The sequence below is a fragment of the Mustelus asterias genome, chromosome 26, assembly GCF_964213995.1.
Source record: "Mustelus asterias chromosome 26, sMusAst1.hap1.1, whole genome shotgun sequence".
Taxonomy (NCBI): Eukaryota; Metazoa; Chordata; class Chondrichthyes; order Carcharhiniformes; family Triakidae; genus Mustelus; species Mustelus asterias.
This window is the reverse complement of record NC_135826.1, coordinates 2,903,146-2,925,910: the sequence shown is the minus strand read 5'-3', so window position 1 is coordinate 2,925,910 and position 22,765 is coordinate 2,903,146. Positions and strand designations below refer to the sequence as shown.

Here is a 22,765-nt window from a genome sequence, read left to right as displayed (position 1 = left end):
CAAGACCTAACACAATCCTCTTATGTAAAAGATAATCCCCAATCTCTTCCTCTGTTTCTCATTTATGGTTTTATAATTCCATTCCTTTCTCTCAGTTTCTCGGTCTTCACCATATCTGTTCCCAGGACTCCCCTTTCAGCTCAAGCTGCTGTAATATCTTTTTTATATTTTACCACCCTTCATTGCCACCTCTCATTCTCCATATCCACACTGCCTCTCCTTCACCCACCATTCTCCACATCCTCTCACTAAATGCCTATTCCTCCTCATTTTCCAACACCATCATTTAAGCTCCTCCTTTCAGGACAAAATGGTTCCTTCATGTCCTCAACTGATATCCCGCCAAATTTGTTATCTGTCATGTTACATTCTTGAATTACCATCATCCCACTACCAGCTGCATCTTTCTCTGCTTTCTGGAGGTCTTTTCTTCCATGATACTCTTGTTCATCATTCCATCACCCTCTTTTCCTGATCTTCCTCAACACATTCCATACAAATATAGCAAACGGATCATTTTGCTGCTTTCCACACCATTGTCCAGAGCTAGCAACACTCAGTCATTTGCATGTGCTTCTTTCAATCCAGCGCACTACACCCATAAAATTCCACTGACATGACCTCTCTCACCACTAAGCCCTCAAACGCCTAACCAATTCTGCGACAAGGCACCGAGCACTTTCTCACAATGAAGGCTGCCTGCTGGGCTGCTCTTGCACATCAGTTTCACAACCAGCTTAGGAAAGTGCATCTGTCGCTCAGTCAAGGGAAGGTGCATGATCTTTCTCTAATACATTAAACTTCCTGCAAGTATCTCAAAGGCCATTCCAAATGATACCACAACAAAACGTCCAATTATAAAGCTACCCATCACTTTCACATCTGCACACATCTACCACTAGCTAGAATTTGACCAGCTCCAGAACTGCCGATCCCCGGACCATTTCCTACAGTATCACTGCCGCGCAAGAGGAATTATCTTCACTCTGGCTTTCTGTGACCAGTGCAAGGGGAGATTAACTGATTCAAATACAAAGGAGATCATTCAGAAAACTTTGAGACTCAAACTATATATTACCTTGGACATTTGGGTGAAGTCCGCAAAACCTCCACTCCCAAAGGCACTACTTCCAAAGGGGTCCAACGTTCCAAATGGATCTGTACGAATTAACAACAAGCTGGTTACACATTCTATCAGCAATGCGAAATATCTTCATTTCAATTTAATCCTCAAAGTGCAAATTTGAGGGCTTTAAACAAAAAGCAACTTTAATATAAACTTTGTATTTCTAAACAATTTTTCACTCATCATAAGCAGGCTGTAATGCGGAATGCTTCACATTTGTACTGTGATCCATAAAAATGTATCAATAGCTTGGCAGAAATTGCATTCAATCTTACCAATGAGTAAATAAAGCCGGTATAAATATAAAAAACAGGATAACATTTCAACTGTATTAGAGTTTGAGCAACTACTCAACATTTTTTGAAGGTGCAAGCATTCTTAATTTCAGTGATGGCACTTTTGCCTCCCACAAACTACCTCATTATGACTCAATGAAAAATCTCATTTCTATTAGTAATTAACACTACAACAAACACCCACCACCCCCAGAAACACCAAATGTGTTTCAGAAAACACCTCATGCTTTCACACAGCAGGAAAATTCACCATTTGAATTTTCAAATTTAATTTCTCATTCAGGCTCTTTAATTGCAGCTTTTTAAAATTACTTGTTATGGGGATGTGGGTGTTGTGGCCTGACCAGCATTTATTGCCCATCCCTAATTAGCCTCAAGAAGGTGGTGGTGAGCTGCCTTCTTGAACTGCCGCAGTCCACGTTGTGTAGGTATACCCACAGTGCTGTCAGGGAGAGTTTTCCAGGATATTGACCCAAATGACAGTGAAGGAATGGCAACACATTTCCAAGTTAGGATGGTCCATGGCTTGGAAGGATACTGCCATATGTTGATATTCCCATGTATCTACTGGCTTTTACCTCCTAGATATTAGTAACCGGAGGTTTGGACGTTGCTGCAGAAGGAGCATTGGTGTGCTCCTGCAGAGTATCTTGTAGATGGTACACGCTGCTACCACTGGTGCTAGTGATGGAGGAAGTGCATGCTTCTGGATGAGATGTCAATCAAGCTTCTTAAGTGTTGTAGTAACTGAACTCACCCAGCTAAGTGGAGAGTATTCCATTGCACTCGTGTGTAGCTAGTGGACAGGTTTTGGGGAATCAGGAGTTAATTACCGCAGGATTCCAAGCCTCTGGCCTACTCTTATAGCCACAGTATTTATATGGCTAGCCCAGTTCAGTTTCTGGTCAATGGTAACCCCCGGGATGTTGGCAGTGAGGTATTCAGTGATGGTAATGCCATTGAATGTCAAGGGGCAACTGTTACATTCTCACTTGTCTGAAATGGTGATTGTCTGGCACAAATGTTACTTGCCACTTGTCAGTCCAAGCCTGGATATTTTCCAGGTCTTGCTGCATTTGGACATGGGTTGTTTCAGTATCTGAGGAGTCGCGAATGGTGCTGAACATTGTGCAATCATCGGCGAACATCCCCACTTCTGACCTTATGATGGAATGAAGATCATTGGTGAAGCAGCAGAAGATGGTTGGGCCTCGGACTCTCCCCTGTAGAACTCCTGCAGTGATATCTTGGAATTGAGATGATCGACCTCCAACAACCACACCCATTTTCCTTTGTGCTAAGCATGACTCCAACCAGAGGCGAGTTTTCTTCCTGATTCCCATTGACGCAATTTTTGCTAGGGTCTCTGGTGCCATACTTGGTCAAATGCTGTCTTGATACAAAGGACAGTTACTCTCACCTCACCTCGAGTTCAGCTCTTTTGTCTCCAAGTATGAATCAAGTTTATATCAAGGTCAGGAACCGTGAGACCCTGGTGGAACCCAAACTGAGTGAGAGTCGGTAGGTTGTCACTTTGCAAATGCCACTTGATAGCACTGTTGGCAACACCTTCCATCATTTTGCAGATGATCGAGAGTAGACTGATTGGGCGGTAATTGGCCGGATTGCATTTGTCCTGCTTTTTGTGTACAGGACATAACTGGGCAATTTTCCACATTGCCAGGTAGATGCCAGTGTTGCATCTGTACTGGAACGGCTTGGCTAGGGGTGCGGCAAGTTCTGGAGCACAAGTCCTCAGTACTATTGTCAGAATATTGTCAGGGCCCATAGCCTTTGCAGTATCCAGTGCCTTCGGCCGTTTCTTGTTATCACATGGGATACATCAAATTGGCTGAAGATTGGCATCTGTAATGGTGGAGCCCTCTGGAGGAGGCCGAGGTGGATCTTTCACTTGACACCTCTGGCTGAAAATTGTTGCAAATGCTTCAGCCTTATCTCTTACACTGATGTGTTGGTTTTCCCATTATTGAGGGTGAGAATATTTGTGGAGCCCCCACCTCCAATGCATTGTTTAATTGTCCAACTTCATTCACGATTGATGTGGCAGGACTGCAGAGCTTGGATCTGATCCATTGGTTGTGCATATACTGTTTGGTCCGCAAGTAGTCCTGTGTTGTGGCTTCACCTCATTTTTAGGTATACCTTACATTGGTCCTGGCATACCATCATACTGGCATACTTCACTGAACCAGGGTTGCTGCTCTGACTTGGTAGAATTGTAGACTGGGGAAATACTATGAGGTTACACAGATTGCGGTCGAGTACAATTCTGCTGCTGCAGATGGCCCACAGAACCTCATGGCAGCCCAGTCTTGAGCTGGTAGATATATTATGAATCTACCCCATTTAGCTGTAACCAGGATGTAAACACTCGCTCCAATTTCGCCCATTGGCAAATCGACCAAGCAGGCAAGGAACAGTCACCAGCGGTAGGATGAGAAATGTTTCTCAGATTTTCAAATTAAAAAATTTTTAAATTACCAAATACCTTCACTTTCGAATCGCAGAAGGAAATAATAAAATCAATCATGGGGAGAGAGGATTTATGGCAGTAAAACCATGTTTTACGACTCCAATCTTCATCTCGGTAGCTATAACCGTCACTCAGCAACAGATTGCATTTATAGTGCATCTTAATTAAATTCAGTGCACTAGCATGTAGGCCATCAAGCAAATTTATGGAGCAAAAATATTATGGTATTTCAACTCCACAACGTCACAATGTTGAAATCGACCACTTCTCAAGAAACCTCTTCTGAAAAACGGAATAGACACATTATAATGTTACGAGCCTATAATTAGGTTACCATTGCTCTCATTCCTTTGTTGCATAATTAACCTTACAGCTGCTCAGCATCCCGTAAAAGAACACCATACGTGGCTTAATAAACAGATTCCACATTTTTAAGGCAAGGTATGTTGCTTTCCCTTTATTGTCACGGTATGTTCACCACTGCTTTCAGTTTCTCAGCCAAAAGAATGAAGGGTATGCACAATAACAATTCTCCACGGTGTTGTATAGCAACCCAGCAGCTTCTATTCAGAGCAAATCACTTTACAATTGCACTGCTATCAAAGTCACATTTGGCTGTTGTTTGATTTCCTTGATATCCACAGTTTTGTAGTGATTATAAGTCAGCCATTCTTTCAGGCTGAACAGTGTGAACATTCACCATCTATCTGTAGGCTAGCAACAGGATGATGAAATGGAACAAGGCAGCACTGAAAAGTAGTGAAATAATCAATAATATGTGGAATTCTCTAATTAAAATAATTGTTGCACTCTCCCTGACCAATATTGAGTATTGTTTTCAGGCTTGTCACCTTTGGCTCTGTGGTAGTACATTCATCTCCGAATCAGAAGGTGGTGAATTCAAACTCCTCAGCTCAAAGTCCAGACTGACTTCACTCACAGAGAGGTTAAACCAAGGATCCAACTGACTTTACTGATGGACAGAAAAGATGCCGCAGTCCCTATTCAAAGTCCTCCAGGGTACCTTAGCCAATCACATCAACCACTAAAACACATTCGCTGGTTATTTATTTAAGTACTGAATGTGACCTTGTTGTGTACAAATTGTCACATTTCCTAGATTAAAACAGTGACTTTATTCCAAAAGTGCCAAATTGGCTTCCGTCCTGAGGTTGTGAAAGATACTATGCAAATGGACGGCACGGTGTGACACAGTGGGTAGCACTGCTGCCTCACAGCTCCAGGGACCCGGGTTCAAATACGGCCTTGGGTGACTGTCTGTGTGGAGTTTGCACATTCTCCCCGTGTCTGCGTGGATTTCCTCTGGGTGCTCTGGTTTCCCACACTCCAAAGATGTGTACGTTAAGGGGATTAGTGGAGTAAATGCATGGGGTTACAGGGATAGGTCCTGGGTAGGATGCTCTGTTGGAGAGTCGGTGCTGACTTGATGAGCCAAATGGCCTCATTCTGTACTGATTCTTTGAGATATAAGTGCTTTCTATTACTGGTCCTGAAGCAGATTTCATATCTTGCGACTAATTTGCAACCTCAGTATCTCTGAGTGGCCAGTTGCTCAGGATCTTCACTATCAAACCTAGCTCCAGGTTTACCATTACATTTAAAAGGGCTGGTGGCAGCAAAATTACACTTACAGGTTGGTCAACACAGGAGATAAGGGGTTTTTTAATAGAATTTTCATAAACCAATCATTTATAATTCATCTCCAGACTGAAAAGGCAGCCTCAAGACTAAGTTGAACCTTTTGACTAAGATCAAGCATCAGATCAAGCCCAAGATGAGGCACAATGTCTTATCTTATTAGTTTGGATCTTGTTTGTCTCTCTTATGGGGACCTTGAATTGGATTCAATTTGAATTTGGTTTCTGGAGCAAGAGAGGAATGGATTTGGGTCCACCCAGTCTATTCTGAGCACTTTTAAGGATAGAATAAAAAAAATTTTTTTTTTTTAAAGTTGAACTCGAGACTCACAAAATAGCACAGAACTTAAGGCTAGCATTTTCTTGTCCATCACTATTTGTCTTGAATTACTTCAGTCTATGTGATGACGGTGCTCCCACAATGCTGTTTTATGGGAATTCCAATAATGTGAAGGAACTATTTGGAGCTCTCACTTTAATAATATTCAGTCATTTTCTTCTGCTGCCAGCCAACAACACTGTTATGAATCCCAGAATAGTGGCCAATTCTAGGCATCTCACTTTATAAATGGGTAAAGGCCTTAGAGTGCAAAGCTTTATCAAATAATAACAGGGCAGAGAAACTGGGGCTGTTCTCCTGAATAGAAATTAGATAGGTATTCAAAATGGTGTAAAGTTTTAATATATTAAATATATAATATGTTATACGTTAATCTCTGTCGTCTCTGGTGGCATGGTGGGTGGCACAGTGATTAGCACTGCTGCCTCACGGCACCAAAGACCCAGGGGTTCAATTCAGGCCTTGGGTTACTGACTGTGAAATTTGCATGTTCTCCCTATGTCTGCATGGGTTTCCTCCGGGTGCTTCAGTTTCCTCCCATAGTCCAAAGATGTGCAGGTTAGGTGGATTGACCATGCTAAATTATCCCTTAGTGTCAGAGGGACTAGCAGGGTAAAGACATTGGGTTAGGGTTTGGGTGAGATTGTTGTCGGTGCAGGCTGCTCTGTAGAGATTCTATTCTGTGATTCTAAATAGAGAACTGGTTTTAACCTGCATTTATAGATATATATAAATTTTCAAAATTTGACAAAAGAAGCAGAAGCATAGAATTACAATTAAATAAAGGTAACTACAAAGACATGAGGGGGGAGCTGGCCAGAGTTGATTGGAAAGGGGGCCGAGCAGGGAAGACAGTGGAACAGCAATGGCAGGAGTTTTGGGGGGTTACTCAGGAGGCACAACAGAAATTCATCCCAAGGAGGAGGAAACATGCTATGGGGAGGACAAGGCATCCATGGCTGATGAGTGAAGTCAAGGACAGCATAAAAGCAAAAGAAAAAGCATACAAAGTGGCGAGGATTAGTGGGAAGCCAGAGGATTGGGAAGCCTTTAAAAGCGAGCAGAGGACAATTAAAAAAGCAATAAGGGGGGAAAAGATGAAATATGAGTGTAAGCCAGCTAGTAAAAGAAGATAGGAAGAGTTTTTTTTTCAATATATAAAAGGCAAAAGAGTAGCAAAAATTGACATTGGACCACTGAAAAATGAGGCTGGAGAAGTAATAAAGGAAACAAAGAAATGGCAGAGGAACTGAATAGTTACTTTGCATCAGTCTTCACAGTGGAAGACACCAGTGGGATGCCAGAGCTCCAGGAGAGTCGGGGGGCAGAGGTGAGTGCAGTGGCCATCACTTAAGGAGAAGGTTTTGGGGAAACTGAAAGGTCTGAAGGTGGATAAATAACCTGGACCAGATGGACTACACCCCAGGGTTCTAAAAGAGATAGCTGAGGAAATTGTGGGGGCATTGGTAGTGATCTTTCAGGAATTACTGGAGGCAGGGAGGGTCCCAGAGGACTGGAAAGTAGCTAATGTAACACCGCTGTTTAAGAAGGGAGGGAGACAGCTGAGTGGAAATTATAAGCCAATGATTTCAGTCATTGGCAAGATTTTAAAGTCCATTATTAAAGATGAGATCGCAGAGTACTTGGAATGATATGCATGGAAAAATAGGACTGAGTCAGTACGGCTTTATCAAGGGGAGGTCATATCTGACAAATCTGTTAGAGTTCTTTGAGGAGGTAACAAGGAAGTTAGATAAAGGAGAACCAGTGGACGTGGTTTATTTAGATTTCCAGAAAGCCTTTGACAAGGAGACTGTTAAATAAGTTAAGTGCCCATGGTGTTAAGGGTAAGATCCTGGCATGGATAGAGGATTGGTTGACTAACAGAAGGCAGAGAGTGGGGATAAAGGGTTTTCAGGATGGCAGCCGGTGACTAGTGGTGTGCCTCAGGGGTCGGTGCTGGAACCACAACTTTTCACAATATGCATTAACGATTTGGAGTAAGGAATTGAAGGCACTGTGGCTAAGTTTGCAGATGATACAAAGATATGTAGAGGGGCAGGTAGTATTGAGGAAGTAGCGGGGCTGCAGAAGGATTTGGACAGGGTAGGAAAGTGGGCAAACAACTGGCAGATGGAACACAATGTGGAAAAGTCTGAGGTTATGCACTTTGGGAGGAATGGAGGCAAATGGGGAAATGCTTAGGAAATCAGAAACACAAAGGGACTTGGGAGTCCTTGTTCAAGATTCTCTTAAGGTTAACGTGCAGGTTCAGTCGGCAGTTAGGAAGGCAAATGCAATGTTAACATTCATGTTGAGAGGGCTAGAATACAAGAGCAGGGATGTACTTCTGAGGTTGTATAAGGCTCTGGTCAGACCCCATTTGGAATATTGTGAGCAGTTTTGGGCCCATATCTAAGGAAGGATGTGCTGACTTCGGAAAGGGTCCCAAGGAGGTTCACAAGAATGATCCCTGGAATGAAGAGGTTGCTGTATGAGGAACGGTTGAGGACTCTGGGTCTGTACTCATTGGAGTTTAGAAGGATGAGGGGGGATCTTATTGAAACTTACAGGATACTGTGAGGCCTGGATAGAGTGGATGTGGAGAGGATGTTTCCACTAGTAGGAAAAACTAGAACCAGAGGGCACAACTTTAGGCTAAAGGGACGATCTTTTAAAACAGAGATGAGGAGGAATTTCTTCAGCCAGAGAGTGGTGAATCTGTGGAACTGTTTGCTGCAGAAGGCTTTGGAGGCCAGGTCATTGAGTGTTTTTAAGACAGAGATAGATAGGTTAAAAGGGGTGGCACAGTAGTTAGCACTGCTGCTTCACAGCACCAGGGACCTGGGTTCAATTCCAGCCTTGGATGACTGTGTGTGTGGAGATTGCACGTTCTCCTAGTGTCTGCGTGGGTTTCCTCCAGATATTCCAGTTTTCTTCCACAGTCCAAAGATTTGCAGGTTAGATGGATTAGCCATGGTAAATGCACAGGGTTACGGGGATAGGGAGAAGGAAAGGAACATCTGGTCCATCCAGTAAGGTGTGAAGACTCATACTCAATAAACCCAACCCTTTGCAACACTATCCCAGGAAAGACCGAACAATAAAGGAAAATGCCTTTGGCCAATTCGGAAAGAACATATTCCTTTCCAATCCTACAAGACAATCAAACTCTTGGAGACTGCAGTGGCCTCTGACGCGATACAAATATGGCTAACTAGAAAGAAGCAAGTTTTGCATTTAATTAGTATCTTTCACAACACTTTACAGCCCATGTATATTTTTGAAATATAGAAGTTTACTCCCGAGAGGTCTCTTTTCTCAAACAAGTGTCTTAATTTGAAGGGCTTTAGGAATCGTACGTCTCTATGTGGCAGCAGTGGAACTCTAACCATTCTGATTTGGAGTGTAGGTGCAATACCTTAAAATCGTGTTTCCCTCTTCTGAACAGACCAGAGATTAAATAAAATTACAGGATTCACCCCAAAAGGTACATCGAGAAATCAAACTTTAATCATCAAATTAGAAATAAGATCTGAAAAAAAATCAAAAATTACCAATTTGTACTCTAATTTCTGTATCATTGTAAGTTCTTATAAATCAGTCAATTCAAAAGATTCTGAAACTTCCAAAAGTTTATGAACATCTTTCTTAATTATCTTTGTGATTTGAGGCAAAAGCCTTCTTACAGAAGTTATGTTTGGGAGAAAGAATACAGGGGGAATTCTCCGGTTATTAATGCTGGCAGGATTCTCCGGTCACACTAGCAGCTCACTACCTTCCGTGGATTTTGCGGCGGTGTGGAGTGACATCAATGGGAAATCCCATTGGCAGCAGCAAGACCAGAGAATCCCACCGCTCGCAAACGGCACGCCACCTCCCACCACGGAGAAACAGGCAGCTGGGAGGCTAGGGAATTCCCCCACACAATTCTATTCAGAAAGCCAATTGCAGGATTAAAAGGAGGCAGTGGAAACCCACACATTGGAATGCACAAATTACACCGTGTGGTTCTCAGTAAAGTTTCAAACACATTGCACAGATCTAGAAAACAAAGGAATCTATTAGCACATAAAACTGTCACATTGTTCACTTTGAAGCGGGTTCCAAGAATGGTATGAATTGAAGAAGCTTGCTGGTTTTCTCAACTTTCTGCAGAGCTGCTAACTGTTAGCACCAAGCAACGAGAGACATAGGAGAAAGCACTCACATTGCTGTTACAGAGCTAGTTCCAGGATTTTGATCCAGCGACAGCAAAGGAACGGCAATATATTTCCAGGTCAGCATGGTGAGAGGCTAGGAGAGGAACTTCCTGGTGGTAATGTTCCCATTCATCTGATGCCCTCGGCCTAGATGGCAGAGATCATGAGTTGGAAGGTGATGCCTAAGGAGCCTTGGTGAGTTCTTGCAGCACATCTTGTAGATAGTACACACGGCTGCCACTGTGCATCAGTGTTGGAGGGAGTGAATGTTTGTAGATGGGGTACTATTCAAGCAGGCTGTTTCGTCCTGGATGGTATTGGACTCCTTGATTAACGTTGGAGCTGCATTCATCCATACAGGTGGAGAGTATTCCATCATACTCCTGACTTGTGCCTTGTAGATGGTGGACAGGGTTTGGGGAGTCAGGAGGTGAATTACTCACCACAGGATTCCTAGCTTCTGACCTGCTCTTGTAGCTACATTATTTATATGGCTAGTCCAGTTCAGTTTCTGGTCAACGGTAATTCCCATGATGTTGATAGTGGGGGACTCAGCAATGGTAATGCCACTGAATGTCAAGGGTGATGGTTAGGTTCTCTCATATTAGAGATGGTGATTGCCTGGCACTTGTTACTTGGCACGAATGCTACTTGCCTCCTGTCAGTCCAAGCCTGGACATTGTCCAGGTCTTGTTGCATTTGGGCATGGATTGCTTCAATAATGGAATCACAAATGGTGCTGAACATTGTGCAATCATCAGAGAATATTCAAATTTCTGATTATGTTGTGGAAGAAAGGTCATTGCCGAAGCAGCTAAAAATGCTCCTGAGAAACTCCTGCAGTGATATCCTGGAACTAACACTGAATGATCTCCAATTCAACCATCTTCCTTTGTACTACGTACAACTCAAAACAGTGGAGAATTTTCCCTCTGATTCCCATTGACTCCAGTTTTGCTAGGGTTCCTTGATGCCACATTTAGTGCTTTGATGTCAACGGCAGTCGATCTCACCTTACCCCTGGTTCAGCACTTCTGTCCATGTTTGAATCAAGGGTGGAATGTGGTCAGGACCTGATTGGCCCTGAAGGAAACCAAACATAGATGCCAATGTTGTAGCTGTACTGGAACAGCTTGGCCAGGGGTATGGCAAGCTCTGCAGCACAATTGCTGGAACACTGTCAGGGCCCATTGCTTTTGCAGTATTAAGTGCCTTCAACCACTGCCTGATAACACATGGAGTAAATCGAATTGGCTGAAAACTGGCATCTCTAATGCTGGGGACTTCTGGAGGAGGCGAAGATGGATCAGCCACCCGATAGTTCAGGCTGAAGGTTGTTGCAAATGCTTCAGCCTTGTCTTATTTAAAATCAATGATTTGTGGAAAACACTGCTTATCCCAAATTCACCATCAATGACCTGTTTTACACTCTTCCAAATGACCACAGACAGATCATTGAATCTGCAGAGAACAAATATCACAAACAGCTAAGTTAACCCTTTATCAGGCTAACCTAAATAAAAAAAGAACAAAGAACAATACAGCACAGGAACAGGCCCTTCGGCCCTCCAAGCCCGCGCCGCTCCCTGGTCCAAACTAGACCATTCTTTTGTATCCCTCCATTCCCACTCCGTTCATATGGCTGTCTAGATAAGTCTTAAACGTTCCCAGTGTGTCCGCCTCCACCACCTTGCCCGGCAGCGCATTCCAGGCCCCCACCACCCTCTGTGTAAAATATGTCCGTCTGATATCTGTGTTAAACCTCCCCCCCTTCACCTTGAACCTATGACCCCTCGTGAACGTCACCACCGACCTGGGGAAAAGCTTCCCACCGTTCACCCTATCTATGCCTTTCATAAAGCTGTGCAGCATTATCCAACAAAAATGTATCTTCCTTAACTCCCCATAAGAAGATTCACTAAAGAGAAACTGACACAAAAAACAGTAGATCGTTAAGCTGTATAAAAAAAGAGCAAAGGGATGAGAATAGAGAAGAGTTTTGAAAATGCAGTAAGGTAGAGGGGTTACTTTCTGAGTGAACAGCTAACACAGATAAAGGACCTCCACTGATTGTGAAGTGGACAGATGGGTGAGATACTGAATAAGAAACCAGTCCGAAGAATGAAGGAGAAGAGAGAAGTTTACATCAAACATACCGGGACTTGATGGATTGAGTTATAAGGAGAGGCTGGATAGACTGGGACTTTTTTCTCTGGAGCGTAGGAGGCTGAGGGGTGATCTTATAGAGGTCTATAAAATAATGAGGGGCACAGATCAGCTCGATAGTCAATATCTTTTCCCAAAGGTAGGGGAGTCTAAAACTAGAGGGCATAGTTTAAGGTGAGAGGGGAGAGATACAAAAATGTCCAGAGGGGCAATTTTTTCACACAGAGGGTGGTGTGTGTCTGAAACAAGCTGCCAGAAGTAGCAGTAGAGGTGGGGACAATTTTGTCTTTTAAAAAGCATTTAGACAGTTACATGGGTATGATGAGTATAGAGGGATATGGGCCAAATGCGGGCAATTGGGATTAGCTTAGGAGTTTTTTTTTAAAAAGGCCGGCGTGGACAGATTGGGCAGAAGGGCCTGTTTCTGTGCTGTAAACCTCTATGACTCTAACTATGCACAAGTTACCATTTGTGAAACTGGATTTGAAATAATAAACATTAAAACAGAAGTCAATTACCCTGGTACATTCCATTGTGATCAGAACCATATCGTTTACCCTTATACAACTTGTATTGAAGTGGATTCTTCTGCATAAACTGAAAACTCCTCCATCAAAAGAAACCAAAAGATTCCCAAAACAAATTGCTATCTAAGTTATAACTTTTAAGGTATTTATATCAATTAATTACATCTTATGAATTGTATAGACTTCACCCCATGAGTATGAACTACAGTTTTCTTATACTCTGTCCTCACACAACACGGCTGTAAAATGGCTTTTCGGATTCTATTACATATTAGAAAGTGTGAACCACAAGAATTTGTGACAATTACAAGCCGTTTCTAAGAATATTACTTTCAGTCAACTTAAAGAAAAGGCCGGTGTGAAGATACAATGTTGGAATAGAGCACTTGAGGTTTACTCTCTACCCAGCCTACTGTAGGCCCTACCTTGCTTGATGCTGACACTGGGGAAAATGTAGATCGCGATCTAGTTTCTAGCCTCAAAAGCTCTCATATTAATGAACACAAAATTGGTCCAAAAATGAGTATTAAAAATTGATGAAATACTAAAGTTTAGAGAACAGTTAAAGAGAAAGCGTTGTTGATGAATGGCGATTTGTCAAATTCATGGCATTCAACAATCTTGAGAACCAAATCAGTTCTTAATTCATTAAATGGTCAAAATATTTCTGTTGTGGTATTGGGATCCATCCCCTAGGATCAGTTATTGAGCAATCATTATGGACTATGTTCACATACAGCACATAGTGATCCTGGCTAATATGTCTTCAGAAGCCTTCTCTACATTAGTGCTTTCATTAGTGAAAATTAACATGGTTAAGAGTGCCAAGGTCAGTTAAGGCAGGTGCAATTTATGCAACGGTCCTGCAACTTATTTTCAATAACTATTTCAATGCTATATTGTGTTCTGGGCATTGGGACTCTATCAGAGAGTCTGATGAAATGCTGCTAACATTACTTTATAACAGAACTTACAGCATCCCTGGTAACAAGTTCAGCCCTCTGATGAGTCCACTAAGTCTCCTCAGCTGGTACCATAGCTTTGTCGTCAGTGAAATTCCAGTTTCAGTACAGTGATGTAAACCAAACACTGCTATGCATTGTAGAGGAGGCTGCCCATACCATTGCCATGATGTGGAGATGCCAGCGTTGGACTGGGGTAAACACAGTAGGAGTCTAACAACACCAGGTTAAAGTCCAACAGGTTTATTTGGTAGCAAACCAAATTTGGTTTGCTACCAAATAAACCTGTTGGACTTTAACCTGGTGTTGTTAGACTCCATACCATTGCCACCAGTGACAGCTCTGTCAAAAGGAGTCTGACATCGATTCTGGCTGCATTGTTTACTTGGCATGTCCACATATAGGTGAGAAATAGGATTCTTTTCCACCCCACTCCTAGAAGAAATTGCAATCATATCGCACCCTTCATAACTTAGGACATTGTAAAGCACTTCACAGATAATTAAATACTTTTGAAATATTGCTGTTGTAATGTAGTAAAGGTAGCAGCTAATTTCCATACAGCAAGATTCCACAAACAGCACTGAGGTGCTGCCCATATGCACGACTCTAACAATGCTAGTTGCAGAAAGATTTTGGTCACAACGGCAGGAAGAATGCCTCTGCAAGTTCTTTGAATAGTGCCATGGGATCATTCACATCCACCTCGAGAGGAAGGCAGGGTCTCAATTTCACATTCCATCTGAAAGACCGTCCCTATGACAGTACAGCACTTCCTCCTTATGGTAGTGGGACAGTCAACCGGGATTTTGTGTTCCAGTCTTCAGAGTAGCACATGAACCCATGACTGCTGACACTGATTGCGACAACTAGTCCACTGCTGACAGTGCCACTTTAGGGAAGGTCCGTAAGCCATAAACCACAAGTTTAAAACTGTCACAATATAAATTAAGCTGATTTCACCAAGTCCTTTAGCCAGAAACAAAGTGATCAGCAATGTGAATGCAACAGTCGACTTCACCTTCCATAGTAATGATTCCTAACACCAGAGTATGATCTGCACTTCATTCTGCAAGTAAAAAGTGAAACAGCTGCAATCCAAACATAACTACTTAAATTCTTTTGAAACCCTTCAAAGCACTCCAAACTTGCACTGTTAATAATAGCTTTACATTTACACTATAATTGCTGATATAGGTCCATCAGGGATGTAACATTAGTCAGATTTCAATTGATTCGAAATGTGTCTGCAAAGGCAGGAAATATTTTTCTTATTTCTGAGAAACTAGATGAGAGTAAAAAGTAATTGTGGAAAATTATTGCTCCATAGTCCATTTGAGAAAACTTCACTACGTATTACACAGAGAGCCAGAGTACACAGCCTGACACCAAAATTATTCTGGTTCTACTTTTAAAACGCCTGTACCAAAACATTTTGCATCAATTTGTAATATTACATGTGTAAAAGAAGTGTTTGAATTGCTGACCCCTGTTCCTTCAAGTGACATAGATATTTTGCAAGCAATTTTACATGATTTGCAGATTTATTCAATATCTAAAATCACATACAACAGTTTTCTCTTGATCAAAATACTCCCAATGATATGCAGTCCATTGTTGCACGTAAACATTTGAATGATCCATCAATTTGAATCGAGCAGCTGAAATGAAATGGTACTGGAGAGTTTTTGTGCAGCTCAAACTATCCAAATGCTTAAATTAAACAACTTTGGGAACGGACCATGCACGTTAAATTCGCATAAACTGACTGTGGCACATTAAATTCTTTTTGTCGGAAATGGATGAAGTTTTCATACCAGTTTTGCCTTACTACTCGTAAAGGAGGAAACCGGGAATCTAAAATGGCTGTCAGATATTAACAAGCGAGAAAAAATGGTTCAAATTCCCCTACTCTGTGTTTAAGGAAATCTAACATGGTCATATATTTTGGCAATGATAACTTTACTATGTTTATGTCAATGTGGTTATTTGTAAGCTGGATTGTTTTGATCAAAAGCACTCAATTGTTCCAGCAAATATTGATATAAAATTCTATTTTTCAAATTAAAAATACTGATCTTTAACAATATTCCATCATTGCAAAACTGTTCAAAATCACACCCAGTTTCATTCCAATTCAGATACACTACTGTACCAAATCAAAAGTACCTCCTGCGTAGAATTTTATATTGGATGTCTGTGCACAGTTAAAAGCCACAATAGACCAATTACTCAAAAGCAGAGGCTGCTCAGGAACTGCATTTTCACAGCACTGAAATTCAGGAACTTGAATAGAAGCTCTTAACACAAATGGACTTTGTTCAGTCCAGCTGGACAGTAGGTCAGGAAATTTGTCAAAATATCAATAATAGCTTTGATGCAAATGACTTTCCCAAGGTTCACAGAATCCCTACAGTGCAGAAGGAAGCCTTTCGGCCTATCGAGCCTGCACCGACTCTCTGACAGTGTGTCTTACCCATGCCCCATCCCTGTAACCCCACATCTTTACTCCGCTAATCCCCCTAACCTACACATCTTGGGACAGTAAGAGGTCAGGGGGGACGGTACGGTGGCACAGTGGTTAGCACTGCTGCTTCACAGCGCCAGGGACCCAGGTTCAATTCCGGCCTCGGGTCACTGTCTGTGTGGAGTTTGCACATTCTCCCTGTGCCTGCGTTTCCTCCAGGTGCTCCGGTTTCCTCCTACAGATGTGCGGGTTAGGTTGATTGGGCATGATAAATTGACCCTAGTGTGAGGAATTAGCAGGGTAAATATGTGGGTTACAGGAATAGGGCCTGGGTAGGATTGTGGGTTGGTGCAGACTCGATAGGCTGAATGGCCTTCTTCTGCACTGTAGGGATTCTATGATTCTAATTTATCAAGGCCAATCCACCTAATCTGTGCATTTTTGGACCGTGGGAGGAAACCAGAGCACCTGGAGGGACCCACACGGACATGGGGAGAACGTGCAAACTCCACATAGTCATCCAAGACCAGAATTGAACCCGGGTCCATGGCGCTGTGAGGCAGCAGTGCTAAACACTGTGCTGCCTTCACACAGACAGTGCAACAAAATGTACACAGTGGTACATACCATCTTTAAACCCAGTTACAAGGTTAAACAACAGCGGTGAATATACAGTTATCTCAAGATTTGGTGACTAGAAATAATGGATATCTACAGTTTATTTTCAAGGAAAATTTAATGATGCAACATTTGGGAGGGCCCTTCAATCCTCCTTCAGAGGGTTAATGCATGTCACTTCCAATACTCAATTATTTGTAGTTGCAAAATTAATGCATTCTCTGTCATTTAAAATATTTAACTGAAAACAATGCGGGGAGTCAACGGGCAACTTTTCAACTTGTCAGAGCTCAACAAAGCATAAACCATCTCATTATATTTCCAGAAACCCAAAATGAAATACTGTTCTAAATCCATAGTCATCTTTTTGTTCTTTATATTATCTATATGTTTCTAAACTTACTTTGATTTTTAAAAAATGCAGATCAAGTGTGATGTGCCAGAAAGTAAACAAAATATGCAACTTGAACTTGTACCGCTCCTTCTGTAGAAAGTCTATGTTTAATGGTCTATTTTATGTTAAAAATCCTCCATCTGTGTTCAGCTCCTGTCTGCAAACTCTTACTTGTTGTGTATAACATTTATCACACTTCTTTGTGTACTTTTCTCCATTATAAATTCCTGTTTTAAAATGAAAATTACTGATGTAAACAAGCCTCTCTACAGTTGAAACCCCTCACCAGTGATAGTCACTTCAGTTTTGTTCTCCCAGTCCCTCAGCCTGTACCGCAATCACCACACTCTAACCATCTTTCAAACTAATGCAAACTTCACTATTTAATTGTAACATAAAATCAGTGTATAGAACAAGAACAGAATGTATGACTTTAAACTACGGAATGAATTAGTTGCATTACCTGGTCCAACTTTGCATCGCCTTTTATACAAACGTACATCTTAAACTTCAATTATATTACATCAAGTCTTCAGATGCCACTCTCTTGATTGGCTGATATTTTAAAAATTCAAAACTTTAACTACAATAAACAAAAAAAATCTCAAATATGAAACTGGCAATTTAAAATAATCTTTTACTTATTTCATTCCTACGTCCACTATGGACTCAAAATAAGATCACCAATGCATTAAATATTTAAAAGTTATATATTGATCAATAACACACCTTAATTTCGCCATTAATTTTTTGCTTCGAGTATCCAAGCTGGCACCGGAGTGAGGCGACTTCTTGCAATCTGTGCCCAGCATACCTTCTAATTCTATCTTTTACTCTCGTTCTACACTTCAGGTGAGAAAGACTAACATAAAGACACTTTACCTGAATGCACATAGCATTTGAAATAAAGTGAATGAGTTGACGGCACAGATCAGTACAAATGGGTATGATCTAGTGGCCATTACAGAAACGTGGTTGCAGGGTGACCAGGACTGGGAACTAAATATCCAGGGGTATCAGACAATTCAGAAGGATAGACAGGAAGGAAAAGGAGGTGGGGTAGCTGTGTTAATTAAGGATAATATCAGGGCGGTAGTGAGAGACGATATAGGCTCTAAGGAGCAAAATGTGGAATCAATGTGAGTGGAGATAAGGAATAGTAAGGGGAAAAAGTCACTGGTGGGCGTAGTCTATAGGCCCCCAAATAATAACTTCAAGGTGGGGCGGGTTATAAACAAACAAATAACAGATGCATGTAAAAATATCTCCACTCACATTGATTCCACATTTTGCTCCTTAGAGCCTATATCGTCTCTCACTACCGCCCTGATATTATCCTTAATTAACACAGCTACCCCACCTCCTTTTCCTTCCTGTCTATCCTTCTGAATTGTCTGATACCCCTGGATATTTAGTTCCCAGTCCTGGTCACCCTGCAACCACGTTTCTGTAATGGCCACTAGAACATACCCATTTGTACTGATCTGTGCTGTCAATCATGGAGGATTTTGACCTCCATATTGATTGGTCAACTCAGGTCGGACGAGGTGGACTTGAGGAAGAGTTCTTAGAATGCTGTCGCGATAGTTTCCTCGAACAGTATGTTACAGAACCTACGAGGGAGCAAGCTATCTTGGATCTGGTCCCGTGTAATGAGACAGGTAAAATTAATGATCTCCTTGTGAGGGATCCTCTTGGAATGAGTGATCACAATATGGTTGAATTTCCAATACAGATGGAGGGTGAGAAAGTAGGGTCCCAAACCAGTGTCCTCTGCTTGAACAAGGGGATTACAATAGGATGAGGGCGGAGTTGGCTAATGTAGACTGGGAACACAGACTAATTGGAGGGACAGTTGAGGAACAGGGGAGGATTTTTAAAGAGATTTTTCTCAGTACTCAGCAAAAATATATTCCAGTGAAAAAGGAGGAATGTAAGAAAAGGGATAACCAGCCATGGATAACTAAGGAAATAAAGGAGATATCAAATTAAAAACCATTGCATACAGAGTGGCCAGAATTAGTGGGGAACTAGAAGATTGGGAAGGCTTTAAAAAACAACAAAGAACTACTAAGAAAGCAATAAAGAAAAATTGGGGTACACGAAGCTGCAGAAGATTGGGGTACACGGAGTTAGGGGTAAGGTGTTGGCGTGGATTGGGGATTGGCTATCTAACAGGAAGCAGAGAGTTGGGATAAATGGGTGCTTTTCTGGTTGGCAGTTGGTGACCAGTGGCGTGCCGCAGGGATCGGTGCTGGGGCCTCAATTGTTTACCATTTACATAGATGATCTGGAGGAGGGGACTGAATGTAGGGTATTCAAGTTTGCTGATGACACGAAGGTGAGTGGGAAAGCGAATTGCGTGGAGGACGCGGAAAGTCTGCAGAGAGATTTGGATAGGCTGAGCGAGTGGGCGAGGATCTGGCAGATGGAATATAACGTTAGCAAATGTGAGGTTATCCACTTTAGAAGAAATAATAGTAAATTGGAATATTATTTAAATGGAGAAAAATTACATCGTGCGACTGTGCAGAGGGACCTGGGGGTCCTTGTGCACGAATCGTAAAAACTCAGTCTGCAGGTGCAGCAGGTGATCAAGAAGGCGAATGGAATGTTGGCCTTTATCGCGAGGGGGATAGAATATAAAAGCAGGGAGGTCTTGCTGCAACTGTACAAGGCACTGGTGAGGCCGCAACTGGAGTACTGTGTGCAGTTTTGGTCCCCTTATTTGCGAAAGGATATATTGGCCTTGGAGGGAGTGCAGAGAAGGTTCACCAGGTTGATACCGGAGATGAGGGGTGTAGCTTATGAGGAGAGATTAAATAGATGGGGTCTGTACTCGTTGGAGTTTAGAAGGATGAAGGGTGATTTTATAGAGACATATAAGATAATGAAGGGGCTGGATAGGGTAGAGGTGGAGAGCTTCTTTCCACTTAGAAGGGAAACCAGAACTAGAGGGCACAGCCTCAAAATAAGGGGGGGCCGGTTCAGAACAGAGTTGAGGGGGAACTTCTTCTCTCAGAGGGTAGTGAATCTCTGGAATTCTCTGCCCATTGAAGTGGTGGAGGCTTCCTCGTTGAATATGTTTAAATCACGGGTAGATAGATTTCTGATCGATAAGGGAATTAGGGGTTATGGGGAGCAGGCGGGTAAGTGGAACTGATTCGCTTCAGATCAGCCATGATCTTGTTGAATGGCGGGGCAGGCTCGAAGGGCCAGATGGCCTACTCCTGCTCCTATTTCTTATGTTCTTATGTTCGGAAAGATAGATTATGAAAGTAAACTAGCACAAAATATAAAAACTGATAGTAAAAGTTTTTACAAATATATAAAACAGAAAAGAGTGGCTAAAGTGAATGTTGGTCCCTTAGAAGATGAGAAGGGGGATTTAATAATAGGAAACGAGGAAATGGCCGAGGCCTTAAACAAGTTTTTTGTGTCAGTCTTCACAGTGGAGGACACAAATAGCTTACCAATAATTGACGGTCATGGGACTGTAGGGGGTGAGGACCTTAAAACGATCACTATTACTAAAGAGGTAGTGCTGGGTAGGCTCATGGGACTAAAGGTAGACAAGTCCCCTGGTCCGGATGGAATGCATCCCAGGGTACTAAAAGAAACGGCAGAAGCAATAGCAAATGCATTAGTTGTAATTTATCAAAATTCACTGGACTCTGGGGAGGTGCCAGCTGATTAGAAAACAGCTAATGTAACGCCACTGTTTAAAAAAGGAGGTAGACAAAGGCAGGTAACTACAGGCCGGTTAGCTTAACATCCGTAGTTGGGAAAATGCTGGAATCTATCATTAAGGAAGAAATAGCAGGACACCTGGAAAAGAATGGTTCAATCAAGCAGACGCAGCATGGATTCATGAAGGGAAAGTCATGTTTGACTAATTTACTGGAATTTTTTGAGGATATAACGAGTGTGGTTGATAGAGGGGAACCGGTGGATGTGGTGTATTTAGATTTCCAGAAGGCATTCGATAAGGTGCCTCACAAAAGGTTGCTGCATAAGATAAAAGGTACGCGGAGTTGGGGGTAAAGTGTTAGCGTGGATTGAGGATTGGCTATCTGGCAGAAAGCAGAGAGTCGGAATAAATGGGTGCTTTTCCAGTTGGCAATCAGTGACTAGTGGCGTGCAGCAGGGATCGGTGCTGGGGCCTCAACTATTTACCATATACATAGACAATCTGGAGGAGGGAACCGAGTGTCGGGTAACAAAGTTTACAGATGACACAAAGATGAGTGGGAAAGCAAATTGCGTGGAGGACACAGAGTCTGCAGAGAGATTTGGATAGGCTAAGTGAGTGGGCAAGGATCTGGCAGATGGAGTATAACGTTGGTAAGTGTGAGGTTATCCACTTTGGAAGGAATAATAGTAAAATGGACTATTATTTAAACGGTGAAAAATTACAAAATGCTACTGTGCAGAGGGACCTGGGGGTCCTTGTGCATGAATCCCAAAAACTCAGTTTGCAGGTGCAGCAGGTGACCAAGAAGGCAAATGGAATGTTGGTCTTTATCGTGAGAGGGATGGAGTATAAAAGCAGGGAGGTCATGCTGCAACTGTACAGGGTACTGGTGAGGCCGCACCTAGAGTACCCTGTGTACAATTTTGGTCCCCTTATTAAAGAATATATTAGCTTTGGAGGGGGTACAGAGAAGGTTCACCGGATTGATTCCGGAGATGAGGGGGTTAGCTTATGAGGAGAGATTGAGTAGACTGGGCCTGTACTCATTGGAGTTTAGAAGGTTGAGGGAAGATCTCATAGAGACATACAAGATAATGAAGGGGCTAGACAGGGTAGAAGCAGTGAGGTTATTTCCACTTACAATGGAAACAAGAACTAGGGGGCATAGCCTCAAAATACGGGGGAGTCAATTTAGAAGAGTTGAGGAGGAACTTCTTCTCCCAGAGGGTAGTGAATCTTTGGAATTCTCTGCCCAATGAAGCAGTAGAGGCTACCTCGTTAAATGTGTTTAAGTCACAGATAGATAGATTTTTAACCATTAAGGGAATGGTTATGGGGAGCGGGCGGGTAAGTAGAACTGAACTGAACTGATCAGCCATGATCTTATTGAATGGCGGAGCAGGCTTGAGGGGCTAGATGGCCTACTCCTGCTCCTATTTCTTATGTTCTTATAAAACTTTATTCCCCATCAGACCTTTGAATGGACTTACCTCGCATTAAGTTGATCTTTCTTTACACCCTAGCTATGACACTACATTCTCCACTCTCTCCTTTCCCTCTCTATGTATGGTATGCCTTGTCTGTATAGTGCGCAAGAAGCAATATTTTTCATTGTATACTAATGTGACAATAATAAATCAAATCAAAAACAAAATCTTCAATAAGATTTCATTTGGAAATTTCAACCTCCCCAAAGCCTGTGCATTTCAGTTAAGATTAACAAGATAATTCAAATATCTGAAAACAAAGCTCAAATAAAAATCTCAATGGCCCAGCATTCTTACGAACAAATTCTACAGATCAAGAGACTCCCAGGTTCAA

The 22,765-nt window shown here is 42.2% G+C and overlaps 1 protein-coding gene across 1 annotated transcript in view; it reads right to left on the bottom strand.

The window, feature by feature from the left end:
* The window catches only part of LOC144479379 (epidermal growth factor receptor substrate 15-like 1), a 312,517-nt gene that overhangs the window by 129,177 nt on the left and 160,575 nt on the right, over positions 1-22,765 (bottom strand). Inside the window, exons 13-14 of the mRNA XM_078197999.1 lie at positions 1,402-1,503; positions 1,079-1,158 (exon numbers count right to left, since the gene is read on the bottom strand). Coding sequence (XP_078054125.1) covers positions 1,079-1,158; positions 1,402-1,503 — 182 coding nt within the window. The remainder of the gene's footprint in view (positions 1-1,078; positions 1,159-1,401; positions 1,504-22,765) is intronic.